Here is a 24,646-nt window from a genome sequence, read left to right as displayed (position 1 = left end):
GACCAACGCTGCATGGATGCAGGTGGCAGCAGATGTCAACTCGCTGGGAGTCACCAGAAGAACCTGGATACAGTGTCAGAAGCGATTCCATGACCTTCACCGTACAGGAAAAGTATGAAGTTTCCATCACCCTCAAACTGATCCCCATTGCCTTTCCTCACCAGCACTCAGCTTTAGCACTCTCTTCCTCCACATCCCACTTCACAGTCACATCCATGCACCCTTACCCATTCCCTCTCTATGCTCACGTTCACATAACTATGCCACCATGCAGCCCTCACACTCCCTCTCACTCTGATGCTTTGAGCACAACTGACAACACACAGGGAGGGCCCTTGGTCTTGCAGCCTCACACCATCTTTGTCTCCCTCTAAGTATCTATGCTATGCAATCTCTACACTCACTCTTTCATTCTCACTCAAACTCCACTTGTCTCCCTCATTGCAGGAAAAGAGAGCCCACAACAACAGAGTGCGAGCCATACTGGAGGAGGCCCACTCTCAATAGCCCACCTGACCCCCTGGGAGGAAGGAGTCCTGGAAATTGTCGGGGCTGATGTGGCTGCGGAAGCTGGGGAAGGCGAGACAGGGGCAGGCCCACAAGCTGGTGACAGAATAGTTTTCCATCTCTCTCAATGACAATAGCATGAGTCGCTGTTATGATTCTGAAGCTACATCATTTGGACTTATGAACATCTGCAAAATCCAATGTGCATGTAACCTTGGCATCACATCTCTAACTCTTTCCTTTACTCCCCCACAGGACCATCCGAAGTCCCTGTCCCCACTGCGGAGGAGGAAGAGGCTGAGCAGCCAGATGCCTCAGAGGAAGCTCCAACCTCTGAGGGCACAGTGTCAGCAGAATTCAGCGCACCCAGCACCAGCGCAGACACTTACACCTCAGTGGGACCTTCGCGAGATAGAGTAGTGTTGTCACCTGGTGTAACACAGCTCACAAGTGAGCATCAGCAGATGGTGGAGACAGGGACAGCAGTGGAGAGTCCTCGTCGGAGGGCGCAGGACTCTGCCAGCTCAGCTCTGCTGCATGTCGACCCTCTGCCTCTGGGTCCATCCGCAAGAGAAGAGGTGATGGATCTCCATGCACAGATGCAGGAGTCTCTGGCAGGTTTTGTCTCCAGGGTCGCTGCGAGTGTGGAGCGAATGGAGGAGTCCATAGCAGAGCCTTTGTGGAGTCATTGGCACATGAATGCATCACCACGGAAAGGATGGCAACCTCCGCGGAAAGGATGGCTACAGTAGAGGAGAGGATGGCTACGGCCACGGAGGAGCTAAGTCGCCAGAGTGTTGAAAACATGGTGAGTGTTCAGAATAGACCGACATCTCTGGAGGAGCGATGGTCAGCTATTGAGCAGAGAAACCAGACCTTCATGGCAGGCCATCCAAGTAGGCCGGCCATTGTAGAAACGGGTCCCCATGGCCCCCCTGATGTGCAGCAAACTGCTCTCAAGCCAATTGCAGGCGCTGAGGGGGACCTGACCCATGAGAGGGAGGTTGGTGGCAGACCTCAAGGAAGTGGGGGCTCCTCTCCAAGCGCTCATACTTCCATGCCACTGCAGAGCCCTCGGTCAGAGCCCCGCCGGAGTCCACACCCAACGGAGATAGAGGTCTCAACCCCTGCACAGCCGCAGGAGCAGCAGACTGCTGGCGAGCCCTCACAGGCTCGCCACCCCAGAGGATGCCCGCCAAAGGTGTCGAGACAGGAGCAGCAGGAAAGTGAGCAAGGGGCCTCCACATCTGCTGAAGCCACAGGGGAACCACTACGTAGGAGCACGCGTAAGAGAAAAATGAAGCACCACTCGGGTAGTCACTTGGGTGAAATGTTGTGTTTATTTAAAAAATGCCATCAGTTGGTTATTGTATATAAAATTTCAGATGGCAACTTCTACAGTTGTGGCATGTGTCATTTTGCGATTGGGGCTGGAGGTCCTCTCATGCCAAGAGGGGAAGGAAAAAAAGGCCTCCCATGCTTCTGGTAGGTGCCTCAGTTGAGGAAGCGCTGAGTGAGGGTGGCGAGAGGTGCTTCCCAGGAGCTCACACTGGAGAAGTGTGTGAGGCTCCAACCTTCCACAGCTGTGCCTAAGCCTTGAACAAGTTGCCCCAAGCCTGAAACAACAAGGTCCTGCAACCTACAAATGCTGTCTGATTAAATCTCTTCTTTCCTGATTGACCTGCAGCTGAAAGCAAGCAAGCCGACATTGTTCACGCCAGGTTTCATCAGCGGGGTTCCCATCAGGGGGGGTCGCGACCCCCTATTTTTGCAATTTTCCACCCCCACACGCCTGAAACCCCGCCTGACAGCTCCAGGAAAATCGACCCCTAAGATTCAACCATGTATTGTTGAACGAAGTCTCATGTAGGCCAGGAAGGGGTGGTAGGCTCTCTTTCATGAAAGGCACTGGTGAACCAGTTGGATATTTAACCACAATCCAGTAGCTTTCATGCTCATTTTCTGGTACCAGCTCACAAATTACCAGATTTATTCAATTCAATTTTAGGTAGGATTATGAACTCTCAACCTCCAAATCCCCAGTCCAGTACCAAGGCCTCCTGAACCTTGGTAATTTAGCTGTTGTCACTGCATATACTGTACCACCAAATATGATTCTAAAAGAAAATGATGAAACTTGTAGGCAAGGTACAAAAAAAGCACAAGCTAAAAACTTCTGTTCAACTGTAACAGAAACATAGAAATTCCAATCAGATAGAATCCAGATCAATGAAAAAGGAAGACAATCCAATTGACTTAATGTCTTATATTACAATAGTGGCTACACTTCAAAAGAACTTAATTGGCTGTAAAGCACTTTGGGACATCCTGAGGTCATGAAAGGTGCTATATAAATGCAAGTCCAAACATGGACAAAGGAACTGAATTCCAGAGGTGAGGTGAGAGTGACTGCTCTTGACATCAAGGCAGCATTTGACCGAGTCTGGCATCAAGAAGCCAGAGTAAAACTGAAGTCAATGGGAATCAGGGGGAAAACGCTCCACTGGCTGGAGTCATACTTAGCACAAAGGAAGTTGGTTGTGGTGGTTGAAGGTCAATCATCAGAGCCCCAGGACATCGCTGCAGGAGTTCCTCAGGGCAGTGTCCTAGGCCCAACCAGCTTCAGCTGCTTCGTCAATGACCTTCCCTCCAACATAAGGTCAGAAATGGGGATGTTCGCTGATGACTGCACAGTGTTCAGCGCCATTCACAACTCCTCAGATAATGAAGCAGTCCATGCCCGCACGCAACAAGACCTGGATGACGTCAAGCTTGGGCTGATAAGTGGCAGGTAACATTCACGCCACAGAAGTGCCAGACAATGACTATCTCCAACAAGCGAGAGTCTAATCACCTCCCCTTGGCATTCAATGGCATTACCATAACCGAATCCCCCACTATCAACATCCTGGGGATCACCATTAACCACAAACTTAACTGGACCAGCCACATAAATACTGTGGCAACAAGAACAGGTCAGAGATTCTGCAGCGAGTGTCTCACCTCCTAACTCTCCAAAGCCTTTCCACCATCTACAAGACACAAGGAAGGAGTGTGATGGAATACACTCCACTTACCTGGATGAGTGCAGCTCCAACAACACTCGAAGCTCGGCGCCATCCAGGACAAAGCAGCCCACTTGATTGGCACCCCCTCTAGCACCTTAAACATTCACTCCCTCCACCACCGGCGTACTGTGGCTGCAGTGTGTACCATCTAAAAGATGCACTGCAGCAACTCGCACAAGGCTTCTTCGGCAGCACCTCCCAAACCCGCGACCTCTTCCCCCTAGAAGGACAAGGGCAGCAAGCGAATGGGAACACCACCACCTCCAAGTTCCCCTCCAAGTCGCACACCATCCTGACTTAGAAGTATAGCGCCTATCCTTCATCGTCACTGGGTCAAAATCCTGGAACTCCCTACCTAACAGCACTGTGGGAGTACCTTCACCACAGGTACTGCAGCGGTTCAAGGCGGCGGCTCACCACCACCTTCTCAAGGGCAACGAGCGATGGGCAATAAATGCTGGCCTTGCTAGGGACACCCACATCCCATAAGCAAATAAAAAAGTCTGCAGCACAAGATAAAAATAATTAGGAAAGCAATATGCAAGACATGTTTTGCAATATGAGGCAGCTAGCAGCATAGAGGCAGAAAATGGGGCAGCAAATTCTACCATCATTTTCCTGCTCAACCGCAATATCCCTATCTGGAGGGACAGCTGCAGGAGGTCTCAGAATTACATAGAATATACAGCACAGAAACGGGCCATTCAGCCCAGCTAGCCTGTGCTGGTGTTTATGTTCCACACAAGTCTTCTCCCATTTATTCTGCCTAACCTCAGCCTTTCAGCATATCTTTTTGCTCTTATGTATTCGTTTAGTTTCCTTTTTAAAGCATCTAAGCTATTTGGCGCAACCTGTGGTAGCAAGTTCCACATTCTAACCATTCTTTGAGTAAAGAAATTGCTCCTTATTCCCTATTGGATTTATTAGTAACTATCTTGTATTTATGGCCATTCTCTCCCACAAGTTGAAACATTCTCTCCACATCTACCCTAAAGACTTCTATCAGGTCACCTCTAAGTCTTCACTTTTCTAAAGAAAAAAGCCCCAACCTGTTCAATCTTTCCCGATAGCTGTAATCCCTCAGTTCTGGTACCATCCTTGTAAATGTTTTTAGCACTTTCTCCAGTGCATCCATGTCCTTTTATAGTATGGGGACTAGAACTGTGCACAGTACACCAAGTGCGGCCTGACCAGGGTCTTATGAGTTTAACATAACTTCACGATTTTTGAATTCTATACCCCGAGAAATAATTCAGAGTATTTGGTCAGCATTTTTAGTTGCTTTGCTGATCTGTGATGCTGCTTTTAATGATTTGTTCAGCTGTATCCCTAGATCCCTTTTCTCTTCTACCCCATTCAGTTTCTTATTTTCCAAGGTGTAGGTGATGTTCTATACACCTCCCCAGCTCAGTTCAGCTAGTGCAGGAGAGAATGAGGAACGAGCCTCAAACCTTCCTTTGTCTGTACGGCTCAGTTTAACACAAGGCCGTGCATTTACCCAGAGAGCCACTGGAGCGCTACTAGAAATTATTCTCCACAGCAGTTCATTGCTCAGTGCTAAGACACCAAGGGGTAGAAATTTGCCAGGTCTCAGACTCTGTGCTGCACTGGCAGAGCACGCTCCAAGCGACAGGCCCAAGGGCAGCCCGAAATTGGGCCCCGTTAATATTTTGTGCGCGAGCTGCCAGCGCCTGTCGCTCCTCCACAGGCAGCTCGCGCATTTGTACAGCACGAATTTCAGGCCGCTTGACTCGATGGAAGGGCCCCGAATGTTTAAGTCCTGGGAGGGAGGTTGGAGTGGGCAGGCGATCGCCAAAGAGTTGCTGGAACACATCCCTAAGCAGCCAGAAAAACCACCACCAACCCAGTTGCCAGCTGCATAAACTACTCACCAGACCTTGACTGAGGAAACATTTTTCTGAACACCATCTTCCTATTTCCACTGCTCTCACCAACTTTCCCCAAACTCCTCGTGGCCCCTTACCCTGTAAACTTGAACAAGGCCATTGGTGAAAGTCATGGGTGGGCACATGGCAACATTTTCACTAGGATATGCTCCTCCCTGCAGACTTTCTAGGCCATATCCACTCTACTGAGCAACTCACAACTATAACCTGCTGCTCACGATGCAGTCTCCTCAGAGACCAAACACAGATTGGGTGATCACTTTGCGGAACACCTCCAGTCAATCCGCAAGCATGACCCTGAGCTTCCAGTCACTTGTCATTTTAATTCTCTACCCCCTTCCCACTCTGACCTCGGCCTCCTACACTGTTCTAATGAAGCTCAATGGAAGTTCGAGGAACAGCACCTCATCTTTTGATTAAGCACTTTACAGCCTTCTGGGCTCAACATAAGAGTTCAACAATTTTAGATCTTAACCACTGCTCCCATTTTTTTTGGACAGCAGCTTCTGGTAACGATTCTGCTGTTGTCATTTACAGCTCTTTTACACCCCCTTTTGCCTTGCACCATCATCCCTTTTAGCATTTAATCACATCTGCCTTCCGCACCATCACAGACCTTCCCTTTTGTTCTTTCCTCCTCCCCCCTCCCCCTGGCTCTGCAGTTGCCTAAAACCTGTAACATCTCTAACTTTTTCCAGTTCTGACGAAAGATCATCGACCTGAAACGTCAACTCGGTTTCTCTCTCCACAGATGCTGCCTGACCGGAGTATTTCCAGCATTTTCTGTTTTTATTTTATAACCACTCTCAGTTCAGCTGTCTGCTCTACTTTTCCAGTGGCTTCTTCTGAGATCAAGGGCTGTATTCTGCTTGAATATGCCTGAAATGGGGCAGAATACCAAGAGAGAATGAGGTCTACCACTGCCACACCACCTCCACCTGAATTTGCCCTCCGCTCCCACCAGGACCATCACTGACTGTCCCTTCCCACATGCAAATGCCCACAGAGGGACAGGTCCCATTTCTCTCCCATCCGCTTTGAGTGACTGAAGCCAGCAGTAAACTCGTATTTTAAATTACATTGCACTGAGTGAGGTGCTAGAGCTTTCAGCTCCTAGCACACAGGTCTTCCAAAGATGGCAGCAACCCCAGAGTAGGCTTACGAGATTCACTACAGGTAACTGCCAACAAGAACCAGTTGAAAAATTCTGGGAGACCCAATAAATAAAACGAGGCTTCCTAGAAGCTGGCCTTAATAAAGCTGGTGAAGCTTTCTCTGGTGTTGCCGCCAGCTGTGCTCAACCTGTACATCAGGGCTTAGTGACCATCGCACATCACTCAGTGCAATATAAAGGCAGCTTTTGTTGCTCTGACTTCTGGGAGACTCACCTGAGGGGCTGCTCTGAACTTCAGGAGACACAAAGTAGAGTAAGTAAACATAAGTGACAAAAAAACACAAGGCCACCTCCAGCCTACATACGACACTGCTTCTATAAGCGCAGTTTGTTGAATTTTCCTTTTGCCAATATGCCAATACCTTTACCAGCCGCAGGGAAGTCCTGCACAGGTAAGGCTAAACGGAGTGATTTTAACACCAGGAGCTAGAGAACTCGGGCATGTGTTAGCATATCAATTTATAAATGCAATACTTTTTAAAGACCAACCTGTTCTGGCTGATTGGCATTGGAGAGAGGCGTCACAGTCCAGATGATGTTCAGCTGATTCAGCGCAGCACTGGTTATGAAGGTACATGGTAGTACAGCTGTTTGACCTCTGGCAACCTGCACACTCTTGCTATTCACACTAACTTCTAATGACTCCACCCAACCTGCCAAGAAAAAGATATTACACGGATGCAATGCAACCAACTAACGCCATTAGAGTGACTGTTAAACATGTTACACTTGAGTACGGTATTGCTTATGTTATGCAGTCTTAATGAGTCGTTCACATACAGAGTACCAGTTGAATTGGGATGTACTGTAAGCCTGTAACATGATCAAGGAGATCAGGTGATGTCATAAACCATGGCATAATTTGTGATGTGAATCTCACCTCAAGCCCACAATTGTTCGACAGAATGGAACTTGTGTTATCTATTATAACCTACATAAGACCAAGATATTTCTCGGCAACATCAATAAGAACTTGTATGAGCTGGACTTGCTTCGTAAAGGCGGAGGACCTGAAGAACATCCAAGTTTTACTTTCACCCCTTGGTAAAAGGTTCTGAGTAGCTGGCTTGGGTTTTCAATGGGCATTCTACTGTTTATAACTTTGTTGGAGGAAAGGTAAGGCAGCATTTGAAAATGATGCACTCAGATATTATTCGACCCCAAGCAGTTTGCCGGTCACACAGATCTTATTACAATCTTAGTGAAGAGCTCGGCATGAGAAAAGTGTGCTTCATCAAAGAGGCAATAGGGGAGCTGTGATCAGCTACTACATGAAGATCTGTCCAAGATCATCTGCCTGGACAGCTGTGTCTATGGTAGTGAAAGTAATGATCACACCCAATTTCTAGATCACAGGCTCATTTCAAGTAGCCAAATCATCCCGGGTTCAGTCCACGCATGCATTTGTCAGGTAACTGACTCACTTTTTAGGAGAGCTGGGGGAAGTTATCTAGTTTAGCATGAAGGCAAGGCAGCAGCGTGATAGGATCATACAGTTTTATCACATTGCTGGTTCCCCAAAGTGCAGTGTGCAATAGATGGCACCCACATTGCACTGTGAGCTCCTACCGTTAACTGACTAAACTTTCTTAATAAGGGGCACCAACTGCTGAATGTCCAGAATGTTTCTGACCAGAGGCAAAGAATCCTTCACATAAAATGCCAGATTTTCTGGAAGTTGCCATCATCCATTTACCCTCCCTGAGCTCTTCCAGGAAAAGAGTCAAGTAAACAGATGGCTTATGGGGACAAGGCATACCCCTTGCTGCAATGGATCACGACTCCGCTAAGAGTTGCAAGAACAGTAACTAAGGAGCACCATAACAAGGCACGTGCTTCGACCAGTACTGTCATTGAGACAACGTTAAGGGTCCGAAAAAAACACCTCTGATGTTACAATAAGAACTGTAGATTCCATAGCCACAGCTGTTTGTGGCCGCAAATCCTCAAAGATTGATCTCTGAGCCCGCATGCATGTATGATGTCCCTTGAACATACTTATTTTCATGCAACACCAAATGTGGTGTATTTGGACTTTCAGAAGGCTTTCGATAAGGTCCCGCATAAGAGATTAGCATGTAAAGTTAAGGCACATGGGATTGGGGGCAAGGTATTGGCCTAGAAATTGGGTATAGCCCCGCTTGAGGCGTTAGAACTGGCGATGCGCAAAGTTTATAGCCAGACGAGACTTATCTGTGCCTGGCGCAATATTGGGTTGCTTCGCCCCCAAAAGGGGATTGAGGCGCTAAATCGGCCGTTGCACGGTGCTCTTAAGGCGCAAATGGTCAGGCGCTATTCAATATCGACGCGGACGGGCGCAGCGCAGGTGAACTCAATTACGGGAAAGCACGAGACCTACAGGCGCCGGCCGGCTCTTAAAGGGGGTGGGTCAGTCAGACTGAGCTTCAACACCCAACGCTCTGCAGGCCTCAGATTCGGCGCTCGCCCTTGTCTGGCGGTACAAGGTGATCATTATGGAGAAGGTTAGGCAGAGAGCAGAGCGCTTCAGCGCCGAGGCTCTGGAGCACTTGGTGGCTGCAGTTGAACACCGTCGGGAGGTCCTGTACCCGGATAATGGCAAGAGGCCAAATCAGAAGGCTTACCGACGATCTTGGAGGGAGGTTGCTGTGAGGGTGAACTCCAGCAGCATGGCGACCAGGACCCCTGTTCTGTGCAGGAAGAAATTCAACGACCTCACACGGATCGTCAGGGTGAGTGATGGTTTACCAAACTTGTGCTTCCCTCCATCTGCATCTGGCTTCGGGCACCCTGCTGCAATGATGCGCCAATGGCCTTCTGTCAGTATGCACCCATGGCCCTTTCTGGGCACACACATGGACAGATGTCTCAAGGCCTCATGTAAGGGCTCTTGCACAATGGGGGGATGCGAGGAGGTCTCAAGGCCTCATGTAACAGAACCTCCCCTTCTTTCCCCTGCAGTCCAAGATGGCGCAGATCTGGAAGGAACAGCGTCGAACCGGTGGCGGACCTGCACAAGTGGTCACTCTAACGGATCTGGAGGAGAGAGTGCACCAGATACTTGGAGGACGTCTGTCTGGTCCTGTCACCACAGCATCTGCCGACCCCATTACCGACAGCGAGGGTAAGACTCTCACCTTTTCCACCCGTTGCCTTCCACTTGGTCCCCCCGCCAGCATGCATCCTCAGTGTGCAGCCATGTCAGAGCCTTGCCGCAATCTGGCATGCCTTTCAACAAACCTGTCCTTCTGCTAAAGCCACTCTCCCACCTCCCACTTTCAGATGAAGCAGCACCAACTCGGGCTCAACGCGCTGAAGCTGCCAGTGCCAGTGCCAGTGCCACCGGAGGCAAGGACCAGGAGGAATCTGGACCAGCCGCTGCAGAATCCGGGGAGCTGAGACATCTGCAGACTGGGGATAGTAGTCCCCTGGAGGGGAGGGGGGGCGGCTCTGAGGATGAACCAGTTGCCGGACCAAGCGGCATGGAGCAACGCAGGGGGGATAGGCAAGTTCGGCCACCGTCTCCCCGCAGGGCAAGGCAGGTCGTCATGACTGCTGCACAGAGTGCAGATGAGGTCCGTCGCCTGGCAGAGATGAGCAAACAGGCCCGGGTCAGACACACGGAGCTGATGGCTGCAGTGGAGAAGATGCCCGAGTCAATAGATTCATTGGCTAGGAGTATGCTGGACTTCGAGGCAACAATGGAGAGGACTCTGCAGGGCTTTGGCGCAACAATGGAGAGGTCTCTCCAGGTGTTCGGGGAAACAATGGACAGGTCTATCCAGGGCTTCGGCCCAACAATGGAGAGGACTGTCCATGGCTTTGAGTCGGCAATGGAAAGGACTGTTCAGGGCTTCGGACAATCCCTGGAAAGGTCTGTGCAGGGCTTGTCCGAGGCAGTGGAGCAGTCGGCTCCTGCCTTGTCTGAAGCCATGGGATGAACTGTCCAGGCGTTCTCCGAAGCACTGGCACCTGGCACACAGGTCCTCACTGTTGCCACGCAGTCACTTGCTGGGCTCCTCCACAGCCAGATTGACGCAACGCGATGTCTGACTGCAGCCACCCTCTCTGCATCAGATAGGATCACCCCGGGCCCTTCCACTCCCGTACAATGCCAGGAATCCGTGAAGCCTGCGATTGTGCCGGATGAGCCGAACCGCTCCCCTCAGATAGCCAGTGTGTCGTCCGACCATGGTGCAGGTGTCCTCTCTCGTCAGGAGACCATTGCACATGCCAGCGCTGGGACGCCTGCACTGCAGCTGCCACCACCTGCAGCCCACACTGCTTCCAGCCATGCTCAAAGCAAGCATCCTGCATCCGCACCCTCCAAGACCAGAGGTCGGCCAGGCCGTACCTCAGGGGCTTCTGCGTGTCCAGACAGTCAGCAAGCGTCCCCCAGCCTTGAGGCCGCCACTGGGGAGCAATTACGTAGGAGCAGCAGGGAGGGAAGGGGCCGGGCGCGCAAGAGAAGTCGTTCTCCCTCAAGGGGTCAGTTGTAGAGGGAGGTGCTGAGACGCTTGTTTGTCCAAATTGAAGGACACCCTCAGCTGCTGTTATAGTTGCAGATTTTTGTTGAGTTTTGCAGCTTGGCCGAACAGGTCACATTTATTTTGTAAGTTATGGTTTCTGCTCACTTTACGTTGTTTAGCTGTAATGCAAGACTTTTGTGTCAATAAACAGAAGTTTCAATGTTGCTTGGTGCATGTGACTACTTTCAGTGATGCTGGCATGCAGAGGCCCTCAAACATCCAAAGTGCGCATGAGGTAAGACTCTCATCATTCCGCCACAGGGGTGTCGAGACGAGTCCAGAGGAGCCGCTGACATATGGATCTTCCACTTTCAGCGGCCCTTCCATCTTCCTCCTCCTCCTCCTCCGCCTGCTCTTCCTCCTCCTCCGCCTGCTCATACTCCTCCTCCTCCGCCTGCTTGTGCAGGGTCCGAGGGAAGGTAATGAATGGACGCGTTCGCCTATAAGGGCCTCCGTCACTTGCCGGATGCAACAGCGGACTGCAGCCTGAGCGTCAGTTGCATTGTCCCCAATGGCTGACTGAAAGGATCCGTTTGCATAAAAATGGAGGCCATCAGTCAGTGTAGCCATCACGGACAGAGAGGTTCTGCAGCGTTCACGCGGCTGCAGATCCTGACCAAGCAGGTGGCACAGATCAGTAACAATGTCCCTCCAGATTCGGAGCCATCGCTAACACTGCTCCACCGAAATGTCAAGGCTTGTCACCTGCTGCCTAAAGACCCTCGCAGCATCCTGTCGGATTGGCCGACCTCGATTGCCCCTCCTCCTTCTGGCCAATCCCTGCCCTCTCTCCCGCCGTCTCTCTGCCCCTTCACAGTGTTGGGCGATGAGGCCGTCGCCCCCCGAACAAGCTCCCATTCCGATGCCAGTTGGTCAAAAGGCTTTTAGGTGTAGTGCTGCAAGTGCTTCGGGCAGGGTTGAGGGTCCCAAGTACTGTGTAGCTCAAATCCTAGAACTCCGCTCCACATTAGCTCGCCAACTCTCTCTAGCAGCGATCGCAATGAGCAGGCCAAGTGGCAGAAGATTCTGCACTAGAGCTGTCCCCTTTAAATAGCGCCGCCCTACTCCGAGAAGGGCCTGTTAGCCCTCCTTCGAACTGTCACTAATAGCGCTGGGCGCTAAGGCTCCGGGCGCCACCCAATGTGCGCTCAGGCGCTCCTAAAAGGCGTTGCACACTGAAATGACGTCATGAGCTGCTTGCGCTCACGGGCGTGCGCAAACACTTAGCGCAGGCGCTAAATGTATAGTCAATTTCTGAGTCGGCGCTATCTTCATAGCGTCCGCCCCAACATAGGGCTTCGCCCCAATTCTAGGTCTCTTTAGGTGCTCAGCGCCGGCGCTACCAACCCAATTTCTAGGCCATTGACTTGGATAGAGAACTAGTTGCCAGACAGGAAGCAAAGAGTTGGAATAAACGGGTCTTTTTCAGAGTGGCAGGCAGTGACTAGTCGGGTATCGCAGGGATTGGTCCTAGGGCCCCAGCTATTCACAATATATATTAATGATCTAGACGAGGGAAATAGATGCAATATCTCCAAGTTTGCAGACGACACAAAGCTGGGTGGGTGTGTGTGCTGTGAGGAGGACGCAGAGAAACTCCAATATGATTTGGACAGGTTGGGCAGATGCATGGCAGTTGCAATATAACGTGGATAAATGTGAGGTTATCCACTTTGGTGTCAAAAACAGGAAGGCAGATTATTATCTGAATGGCAATAGATTGGGAGAAGGGGAAGTGCAACGAGACCTGGGTGTCCTTGTGCACCAGTCGCTGAAGGTAAGCATGCAGGTGCAGCAGGCGGTTAAGAAGGCAAATGGTATGTTGGCCTTCGTAGCGAGAGGGTTCGAGTACAGGAACAAGGATGTCTTGCTGCAGTTGTACAGGGCCTTGGTGAGACCACACCTTGAGTATTGTGTGCAGTTTTGGTCGCCTTATCTGAGGAAGGATGTTCTTGCCATGGAGGGAGTACAGCGAAGATTCACCAGACTGATACCTGGGATGGCAGGAATGACGTATGAGGAGAGATTGGGTCGATTGGGCTGATACTCGTTGGAGTTTAGAAGAATGAGAGGGGATCTCATTGAAACATAAAATTCTAACAGGACTAGACAGACTAAATGCAGGAAGGGTGTTCCCGATGGCCGGGGAGTCCAGAACCAGGGGTCACAGTCTAAAGATAAGGGGTAAGCCATTTAGGACAGAGATGAGGAGGAATTTCTTCACCCAGAGAGTGGTGAACCTGTGGAATTCTCTACCACAGAAGGCAGTAGAGGCCAATTCATTAAATATATTCAAGAAGGAGTTAGATATATTTCTTAAGGCTAAAGGGATCAAGGGATATGGAGAGAAGGCAGGGACAGGGTACTGAATTTGGATGATCAGCCATGATCGCATTGAATGGCGGAGCAGGCTCGAGGGGCCGAATGGCCTACTCCTGCTCCTATCTTCTATGTTTCTATGTTAACCCATGGGTTCTAGGTCCTAGACTCCAAAATTGTGGGCATCCTTCTCCTCAACCAGCAATGGGAAGGTGGCACATCCTCAGCCACTCCCAATCATCCAGCTCCCTCGTGCTCTGTCAATCACCAAATACTACCTCCTCACTAACACGATGTAATTTTCCCCAGGTGAGAGTATGTGAGCTGATGTGCGAGAGTAAAATTGCAAGTGACGCAGAGGGTGACACTGAAGAGGTTGTCCCAGAACAACATGGCTGTTGATCCAGGGACTCCTGCGTGGTCTTTTTCTCAGCATCCTGCAAGCCATTCAATAATATAACAATTAGCACATGGACTGCAGCTGTTGAAGGAGAAGGCCCACCACCACCCTCTCAGGACAACTAGTGACGGGCAATAAATGTGGCCTTGGCAGCATTACCCACATCCCAAGAATAAAAGATAATTAAATAAAACTGCTGCCTGCACTGTCCTACCAATCTCGTCATCTCCCATGGCTAGAAGTAAGTGCTACTCAAGCAGCTCTACAGTCTGCTCCTCAAAGTCTACAAAGAAGAAACTTGGCACTCTTCCTCATCCTCTGCCCCCACTACTGTCATGGATCTTCAGGAAAAGTGGGCATAGGCTAAGAATATGTGAGCATAACCCTTTGCGATTAAGGAGACAAGAGAGCAGGGAAGTCTCCTCCAGTGCTCTGTCTTTTATGGGCATTGTATCTAAGTTTCTCCTGTAACAAGATTGAGTGAATTAAGTGAAGGCTAGCATTTAAAGCATGTGTCCTAGGTGGCATCCAACAACTGATGTAATTTATATGCTGATGTCACCCTGTTGATGTGGAAGTAGGGATTTAAGGTTACACATGCAAGTAATTGCTGTTAGAAGAGATGGCTACACATATATTGTCAAATCAGAGTTCGTGAACTCCTTAACCACAGTGCAGTGTGATGGGCGATTCGTGCAGGTAATAATAAAAAAAATTTTTGAGAGGATGAACAGTGTGTTAGTACCCAGGATGCCCAAGATGAAATGAGGCACGACTTCAAATTAACAAGCTGGTTTAGTTTACTTAAAATATGTGAACAGAATACAATTTTCGTAATGAGAACAGTCAATTTCCTCTGTTTCTCCAGTTTATGAAAAGTACTAAAAACACAGGCAGTCATTTTAACTTACCTCGCTCAGCAGAAAACTGGAAGGTCAGATTGGCCACCCGCTTCACACCCTACCCAATCTTACTTTGCAATCGGCCGATCGATTGGTTAGGTTAAAATTAACCCCACAACCTTACTGACGCCCCAGGTGTAGGTCAACTTTCAAGCTAAACTATTCCATAGCTAGCTGGTTCAAAATTTAAGCCAGGCTTTTAAGTCTCTAAAATCAGGGGTTTGCCTTGTGTAGCTGTCAGTCACCTAGGGCTCCACAACCTACCCTTAGAAATATGGATGTTGATCAATACTGGGCTGTTTCAACTGGCTGACCTCCTGGAGTCTTTCCAATGTTGTAAAGCTACAAAAACTTGCATAAACAAAAAGTCCTGTTGCTGGGATGTCTGTGATGGATCAGCTGTGACTGACTCCCTCATTGGGTATCTAATTAACACTTCAAATTAAATGGTACCCAGCTTGGCTTCATCTTTGCTGACTTAATGGCCCGTATTTTCTGATCGGTGGCTTCCTGCGTGCGGAGGTCTTCAATCTGGAAAAATATCTATGCCCTTACCCGAGGGTTCTAGAGGTCCAGCCATTTCTGCTCCTGGGCCTCTCCACGACGAAATGCAGAGGGCCCACGTATACCAGGGGCGCATGGGGTTTGCAAGCGTCCCTGGGATCACGTGGGCCATGGGGAACCAATGGGAGAAGGGAATCCCCCTTCATACTTTTGACAGCTTAGACATGTCAAAAGTATGAATGGAGATCACTCCAAAAAGACATCAAAACATTAAATAAATGTTTAAAAATATCACGTTTTAAAATTACATAAAAATAAATATTTTAAACAAAAATTTAATTTTTTGAAAAAAAAACCCAGTTTTTTTACAGGGCTAAAAATAAAATTAGCTTTTTTTTGAAAAAAAGTATTTTTAAATTATACAGTAAGAGACTTTTTTTTTTTTTAAACTCTTATGCTGGTAAAAGCAGGCGTTACGCCTGCTTTTACCAGGCGTAAGATTTTTAAGGGATTTCAGCGGGCGGAGGTTCTGCAGAAAGCGGAACTCTCCACCCGCAGGGGCCCTTCTCCAGGGCAGGCCGATGATCTGTCAAGAGGATTCTTGACAGATCGGCAATGTCGGTTTTCAGCACATGCGCTTCGCATACCTGAAACCGGCACTTGCGAGGTCCCTGTGGGTGTGCACAAAGCTCGTACACGCCCGTTGGGATCGGAAAGGACGGGCCAATGTTGAAATAAAAGACTGAATTTAACATTACAGAAATATTATAAATTTTAAAACGGAGTGAATAGCGAGACTGCTGTGTCAGCCAATGAGTTGGAGGCAGAGCGGGACTTGTGGTTATAATTTACCCAAGAACAGCAGCAAATAGTGTCTATTTACTCAGGAATTACAGCAAAGAGTCTCCAAAGTTATGACCGAAACTACAGTAATAAGAGTCTCCCGAGTACAGCAGGATTATTTTGCCAGCAAAATGCAGTGAGTGGGGGATAGTTACATACAAATTATGTGCATCAAATCAATTCCAGATATTTACAGCAGTGATTGACAGGGGAATTACCCAATCATCTCCTTTCTGGCAAGGACTTGTGGTGTACAGCCATTTTAAAAGTTGAGTTCGTGCAATACAGCTAAAGACTAAAGTGTTTCATGGATGTTAGCCAATGCAAGGGAACTGGCTAAAGAAATGAGAGTTTACAAAACAAGCTGGAACAAAGAGAGCTGGTTGCAAAATTGGAAAACAGTTCTGGCTGAAGATTGCAGCAGCAGGCTAGGCGAGTGTCAGGTAAGTAGAAAAATGGTTGGTTCACTCAGTTCACTGTCAGGTAGATTGACTGGATGTCTCAAGTGTTTTTGTGCCACTTTTCAAGAAAGTTTACAGAATGTGTGCAGAGGTAGCCAGAGAAGGGATGAAGGCATGGCACAGAGGCTAAAGAAGAGCCCACAACTTCAATGAGCTTTAAATGTTTTTTGATGGCTACACTCTTTTTTGCAACCAGCTCTCTTTGTTGTATCTTGTTTTGTAAAGCCTCCTTGATGAAATCAAGCAGAGGAGAGACAGACTGCTGGGTGTCCATGGGAAGAAGCCTCCAAAAATGTGTCTCATGCCATGTAGAGGGAAATGGCAGTGTCACTGAGTGCCAACTCTTTCACCCCCAGGACTGAGTGTTCAATGACCTGATCGTAGCAGGCAAGGTAAAACCTAAAAGCAGCACTGCAATAGGTGAAAGAAAACACATTTAGTCAAAGAACAGAATCAATTTTAGGAAAGTCATTTGTTTTATTAAAATAGAATTTGCACTTGTGTAGTGCTTTCTTATTCATGGAGATTATATAGTAATAAAAAGGAAAGGGTGCACTTATTTTGTGTTGATTCGACTGGGTGATGACAATTGTCATTGTCATGTAGGGACAAGTGCCCTGATGTGTTTTGATGTTCCAGGATGAGTACTGGATTGAAGGATTGGTCCTTACATTGAAAGTGGGGGAGAAGAAGTTAAGACACTGGTAACAAAGATAGAATGTGTTAAACAGAAGGGAAGACTTCAGTGATCATTTGCACTCATATGCCCCTTGCACCAGTCACTTAGAAGTAGCAATATCTTCCAGTTGTCCATGGGGAATGTGATAAATTAATTTGTTTTAGCAAACATGGCATCAGTCACCTGTTTCATGCAAGTATGAACTGTAGACTGACTGATGTTGCCTGTTGCTCGCTGATATTCCTTACCCTCCCAACAGGGTATATAGATGCAGATTGACATACCTACAATTCTCAGAGGAGCAGTGCATAAGGAGGCTGTGCTTCTCCAGGGAGGCGGTTAAAGATCTGGGTTGCCTCCTGCAACCAGGCCTGCAACCCACTGCCACAGCTGGCACTGCATTGCGTGCTGCAGTAAAAGTTACTATGGTCCTCAACTTTGCTTCCAGCTCTTTCCAAAACTAGAACTGATGGCTCTATATAGTTCTAGTTGCAGAACAACTCCTAGCCAGAGTGCTGCGAGTAGTCCCCTAGCTTAAACTAATATTTGAACTCATTTACCTTCGCTGAGCGAGTTTTGCCAGTTGCTTTGGTTGACAAAGACAGAGCATTGTGCAATAATGGAGCATGAAAATTAGTAGGACCTCCAAAAGTCACATTTAAAAGAATTTTGTGCTATTGATCGCTGTGTTATGTAGATATTTTAGCTATAATTGGCGCATAATCAGTTCAATGACGTGCACAAATCCCAGCAAGAGAAAAGTAGACTTTCCTTCAGATTGCAATATAACTTTATCTGGTATATTTCATATCTGTAATTCATCCTCTTGGGCGAGTACTACATGGAATAAATTGCTGAAAAATATTTTGTCAGAATAGAATTCTGATCAACTATTTTTATTTTCTACCCTTGTGGTCACCCTCAAAAGTTGTTTGCACTTGTAGTTTGGATAAATCAGAAAACCTCTGTAAAATTATATCATCTTCTTAGGCAGTCCCTCGGAATGGAGGATGACTTGCTTCCACATTAAAAATAAGTTCGCAGGTGACTGATGAGTCCAATGCGGGACCTACAGTCTCTGTCACAGGTGGGGCAGATGGTGGTTGAAGGGGCGGTTGGGTGGGGTGCTTGGGTCGACGTGCGCTCCTTGCGCTTGGCTTCCGCTTGCTCCCGGCGAAGAGACTCGAGGTGTTCGGCGCCTTCCCGGATGCTTCTCCTCCACTTTGTGCGGTCTTGGGCCAGGGATTCCCAGGTGTCGGTGGGGATGTTACACTTTTTCAAGGAGGCTTTGAGGGTGTCCTTGAAGTGTTTCCTCTGCCCACCTGGGGCTCTCTTGCCGTGCCGGAGCTCCGAATAGAGCGCTTGTTTTGGGAGTCTCGTATTGGGCATGCGGACAATGTGACCCGTCCATCGGAGCTGATTGAGCGTGGTCAGAGCTTCGATGCTGGGGATGTTGGCCTGAGCAAGAACACTGACGTTGGTGCGCCTATCCTGCCAATGGATTTGCAGGATCTTGCGGAGGCAGCGTTGGTGGTACCTCTCCAGTGCTTTGAGGTGCCTGCTGTACATGGTCCATGTCTCTGAGGCATACAGCAGGGCGGGTATCACTGCTGCTCTGTAGGCCATGAGCTTAGTGCTGGGTTTGAGGTCCTGGTCTTCAAACACGCTCTTCCTCAGGTGACCGAAGGCTGCACTGGCACACTGAAGGTGGTGTTGGACTTCGTTGTCGACATCTGCCCTTGTTGACAGTAGGCTCCCAAGGTAGGGAAAGTGGTCCATGTTGTCCAAGGCCTTGTCGTGGATTTTGATAATCGGGGGGCAGCACTGTGTGGCGGGGGCAGGTTGGTAGAGGACCTTTGTCTTACGGGTGTTTAGTGTAAGGCCCATGCTCTCGTATGCTTCAGTGAAGGTGTTTACGATGGTTTGGAGTTCGTCCTCCAAGTGAGCGCAGACGCAAGCATCGTCTGCATACTGTAATTCGACGACAGAGGATGGGACAACCTTGGATCTGGACTGGAGGCGACGGAGGTTGAACAGTTTCCCGTTTGTTCTGTAAATTAGCTCCACTCCAGTGGGGAGCTTACGGAGGGCGAGATGGAGCATTGCAGCAAGGAAGATTGAGAAGTGTTGGTGCGATGACACAGCCTTGCTTGACCCCGGTTCGTACGTGAATTGGGTCTGTGGTGGAACCGTAGGTCAGGGTCACAGCTTGCAGGTCATCGTGAAGCAGGCGGAGGATAGTGACAAACTTTTGAGGGCAGCCGAATTTGAGGAGGACACTCAATAATCCCTCACGGTTGACAGTGTCGAAGGCCTTTGTGAGATCAAAGGCGGCCATGTACAGCGGTTGGTGCTGTTCCCTGCATTTCTCTTGTAATTGACGTGCGGTGAAGATCATGTCCATTGTGCCCCTTAGTAGGCGGAATCCACATTGCGACTCTGGGAGGAGCTCTTCGGCCACTGACTGCTTCCCTGTCCTTGATGAGTACCTCTTCGTTCTTGGCCCGCAGTGGGGAAGGGCCTTGGGTGCTTGGGCCGTAGATGGTCTTGACTGCGCTAAAGAATCCACACACATCGTGGTTGTCGGCTAGCTGCTGGATCTCCTGCGCTTTCTCCACCCGGCATCTGTTCTTTAAGTCGCGAGTTTTTTGTTGGACCTCGGCCTTCAGGCTTCTGTAGAGCGGCTTTCTTGCTCTCGAGCTCTGTTGCTGTTTCCAGATCAGAAATGCCTTGCGCTTGCAGCTTATTAGCTCCTGGATCTCCTGGTCATTCTCGTCGAACCAGTCTTGGTGTTTCCTGGTTGAGTGACCAAGTGTCTCTTCACAGGTGCTGATTATGGAGGCCTTGAGTGCAGACCAGGCGCTGTGGACATCTGTGTCTCTGCATCACGGAGTCGTCAGGTTGTTTGTGAGGCGCAGGCTGAATAGGGCTTTCTTAGCGGGGTCTTTGAGTGCTCCAGCGCTCTACTCGGAGCTCCGGCACGGCAAGAGAGCCCCAGGTGGGCAGAGGAAATGCTTCAAGGACATCCTCAAAACCTCCTTGAAAAAGTGCAACACCCCCACCGACACCTGGAAATCCCTGGCCCAAGACCGCACAAAGTGGAGGAGAAGCATCCGGGAAGGCGCCGAACACCTCGAGTCTCTTCGCCGGGAGCAAGCGGAAGCCAAGCGCAAGGAGCGCACGTCAACCCAAGCACCCCACCCACCCGCCCCTTCAACCACCGTCTGCCCCACCTGTGACAGAGACTGTAGGTCCCGCACTGGGCTCATCAGTCACCTACGAACTCATTTGTAATGTGGAAGCAAGTCATCCTCGGTTCAGAGGGACTGCCTAAAAAGGCGGCGGCGGCTGGTAATCCAGAGGCCTAGACTAATGATCCAGAGACACGAGCTCTAATCTCACCACGGCAGTTGGGGAATTTAAATTCAGTTAATTAAATAAATCTGGAATTAAAAAGCTAGTATCAGTACTGGTAAACATGAAACTATTGTCGTAAAAACCCATCTGGTTCACTAATGTCCTTTAGGGAAGGAAATCTGCCGCCCTTACCTGGTTTGGCCTATATGTGGCTCTAGGCCCACAGAAATGTGGTCGACTCTTACCTGCCCTCGGAAATGGCCGAGCACTCACTCAGTTGTAACTAACCGCTACGTAACTAACCGCTACGTAACTAACCGCTACGAAACAGGAGAATGAAACTGGACGGACCAGCCGGCATCGACCTCGTCTACGGACACGGCAACGGCACACCCAGCCCAGTCGACCTCGTCTACGGACACGGCAACGGCACACCCAGCCCAGTCGACCTCGTCTACGGACACGGCAACGGCACACCCAGCCCAGTCGACCTCGTCTACGGCAACGGCACACCCAGCCCAGTCGACCTTGCAAAGTCCTCCTCACTAACATCTGGGGACTTGTGTCAAAATTGGGAGAGCTGTCCCACAGACTAGTCAAGCAACAGCCGGACATAGTCATACTCACAAAATCATACCTTTCAGTATGTTGTTTCCCAAACTCCTCCATCACCATCCATAGGTATGTCCTGTTCCACCAGCAGGATAGACCCACCAGGGGTGATGGTACAGTGGTATACAGTCGGGAAGGAGTGGCCCTGGGAGTTCTCAACATTGACTCTGGACCCCATGAAGTCTCATGGCTTCAGGCCAAGCATGGGCATGGAAGTCTCCTGCTGATTACCACCTACCACCCTCCCTCATCTGATGAATCAGTACTCCTCCATGTTGAACACCACTTGGAAGAAGCACCAAGAATAGCAAGGGCACAGAATGTACTTTGGGTGGGGGACTCTATGTCCATCACCAAGAGTGGCTCGGTAGCACCCTAATGACCGAGCTGCCAGAGTCCTGAAGGACATAGCTGCCAGTCTGGGCCTGCGACAGGTGGTGAGAGAACCAGCACGAGGGGAAAAACCAACTTGACCTCGTCCTCACCAATCTATGACAGCATTGGTGGCAGTGACTACCGCACAGTCATTGTGGAGACCACACCTTGAGTATTGTGCGCAGTTTTGGTCGCCTTATCTAAGGGTGCTCTTACCATGGAAAGAGAGCAGCGAAGATTCACCAGACTGATCCCTGGGATGGCAGCAATGACATATGGAGAGAGATTGGGTCGATTGGGCTTATATTCGCTAGAGTTTAGAAGAATGAGAGGGATTTCATTGAAACTTATAAAATTCTAACAGGACTAGATGCAGGAAGGATGTTCCCGATGGCGGGGGAGTCCAGAACCAGGGGTCACAGTCTAAGGATAAGGGGTAAGCCATTTAGGACAGAGATGAGGAGGAATTTCTTCACCCAGAGAGTGGTGAGCCTGTGGAATTCTCTACCACAGAAGGCAGTAAGGACCAATTCATTAAATATATTCAAGAAGGAGTTAGATATATTTCTTAAGGCTAAAGGGATCAAGGGATATGGGGAGCAAGCAGGGACAGGGTACTGAATTTGGATGATCAGCCATGATCTCATTAAATGGCGGAACAGGCTCGAGGGGCCGAATGGCCTACTCATGCTCCTATCTTCTATGTTTCTATGTTTCTCACTGAGAACACCCTCCGTCGTGTTGTGTGGCACTACCACCGTGCTAAATGGGATAGATTCAGAACAAATCTAGCAGCTCAAAACTGGGCATCCATGAGGCGCTGTGGGCCATCAGCAGCAGAATTGTATTCCACCACAATCTGTAACCTCATGGCCCGGCATATTCTTCACTCTACCATTACCACCAAGCCAGGGGACCAACCCTGGTTCAATAAGGAGTGTACAAGAGCATGCCAGGAGCAGCACCAGGCGTACCTAAAAATGAGGTGCCAACCTGGGGAAGCTGCAACACAAGACTACATGCATGCTAAAAAGTGGAAGCAGCATGCTATAGACAGGGCTGAGCGATCCCACAATCAACGGATCAGATCAAAGCTCTGCAGTCCTGCCACATCCAGTCGCAAATGGTGGTGGACCATTAAACAACTAACGGGGGAAGGAGGCTCCATGAATATCCCCATCCTCAATGATGGTGGAGCCCAAGTGAGTGCTAAAGACAAGGCTGAAGCGTTTGCAACTATCTTCAGCCAGAAGTGCCGAGTGGATGATCCATATCAGCCTACTTCTGAGGTCCCCACCATCACAGAAGCCTGTCTTCAGCCAATTCGATTCACTCCACATGATATCAAGAAACGGCTGGGCGCACTGGATACAGCAAAAGCTATGGGCCCCGACAACATCCCGGCTGTCATGCTGAAAACTGGTGCTCCAGAACTAGCCGCACCTCTAACCAAGCTGTTCCAGTACAGCTACAACACTGGCATCTATTCGACAATGTGGAAAACAGCCCAGGTATGCTCCATCCACAAAAAGCAGGACAAATCCAATCCGGCCAATTACCGCCTCATCAGTCTACTCTCAATCACCAGCAAAGTAATGGAAGGTGTCAGCAGCAGTGCTATCAAGCGGCACTTACTTACCTATAGCCTGCTCACCGATACCCAGTTTGGGTTCAGCCAAGACCACTCGGCTCCCGACCTCATTACAGCCTTGGTCCAAACATGGACAAAGGAGCTGAATTCCAGAGGTGAGGTGAGAGTGACATCAAGGCAGCATTTGACCAAGTGTGGCATCAAGGAGCCTTAGTAAAACTGAAGTCTTCATGTATGAACTTAGACAACCTATTTTATTATGGGGAGGGGGGCACAACAGCAAGTCCAAGCTTTCTTCACCCAACACCCACACAAGTTCAAAAGCCAGAAGGGGTCACTGGATAGCGATCAGGAGCAAGACCACTGGCTGATTTTTCTCCTTTTTAGTCCAGGACTCAAGGCTAACATTTTAAATTTACAGGACAGAGTATTTAGTGTTTAACCTGCAAAGGAGGTCAGCAATAAAGTGTTTCTATCTATTGACCATTAAAAGGAGAACTCTATTCAATTGGAATTGTGGATATGTTATTAGGTAATAGGATGACTGGATAAAAGGAACCTCTTCCTCACCATTTTGTGTCCCATTAGAGGATTTTACTGTGCTGATAGAATGTAGTGGATTGAGACTGGGTAACTTCAGTTTGTTAGTTTTTCTTAATAACATTTTGTTCATATTGTATAGTTAAAGGAATATTTAGGGTTAAGTTTCATAAAGCAAGTTGTAATGTTTGCAATCCACTGCCCTACTATCTTATGCAACTGATAATTCCTATACACCCAAGACTTGTAGCCTAAATGTTACCTTGTTGGTAGATAGTACTACCTTACATTAATGCTAGGACTTAACATTTTCAAAAGTTCTTTGAAAGTTCCTGTGCTTTTGCTTTTTTTCTGCCCAGACACGTGCATCCTTGTATCAGAAAGCTCGACTTCAATTGCTCTTATGTTAGAGATGGGGCTTAAGTTATTCATTGACATGGCAAAGGCAGCAGTAATGATAGAAAACAAGTATAAAAACAGTAACTATACCCCAGAGGTTGCATTTTGCCTCATGACTTTGACCACTGCTACTTCATCTACTGAAGATGGATTTTCATTCAGCACAACCAGGAGCAAGATGAGGGCAATAAAGAACAGGGATTTTCTTATTGTTGCCCTCACAGTGGGACTTACTACAAGTAGAGTGGATCAATATGACAACACAGTTCTAAGAATAAAACTGCAAGCACCCTTCATTATTTACAGCTAGGATTAGAATTGAAAAGATATACTTTGAAATGGCTACGAAGTATCAGATTTATAAATTTCATAATTCTGTTATATAGACACCATTCTCTGGCAGAAAACAAAACATGTAAGTTTGCCATTTCTTTTACATTAATCATTTCAAAAGCTAACTCCTTCATACAAGCACATTTCCAAAATATGATGATCCCACC

General features: G+C 48.7%; 1 protein-coding gene across 4 annotated transcripts in view; it reads right to left on the bottom strand.

Moving 5' to 3' along the window:
- Positions 1-24,646, bottom strand: part of igsf11 (immunoglobulin superfamily member 11) — a 287,696-nt gene that overhangs the window by 69,546 nt on the left and 193,504 nt on the right. For all 4 annotated transcript variants that reach the window (XM_086006577.1, XM_086006580.1, XM_086006576.1 and 1 more), the window contains one exon: positions 7,146-7,309. In XM_086006577.1, the coding sequence (XP_085862703.1) occupies positions 7,146-7,309 (164 nt within the window). The remainder of the gene's footprint in view (positions 1-7,145; positions 7,310-24,646) is intronic.

This window comes from Somniosus microcephalus, chromosome 14 (genome assembly GCF_052327205.1).
Source record: "Somniosus microcephalus isolate GS21.2 chromosome 14, FLI_Smic_1.0, whole genome shotgun sequence".
NCBI lineage: Eukaryota > Metazoa > Chordata > Chondrichthyes > Squaliformes > Somniosidae > Somniosus > Somniosus microcephalus.
The sequence above is the reverse complement of the archived record's forward strand: the minus strand, read 5'-3'. Positions and strand labels throughout refer to the sequence as shown.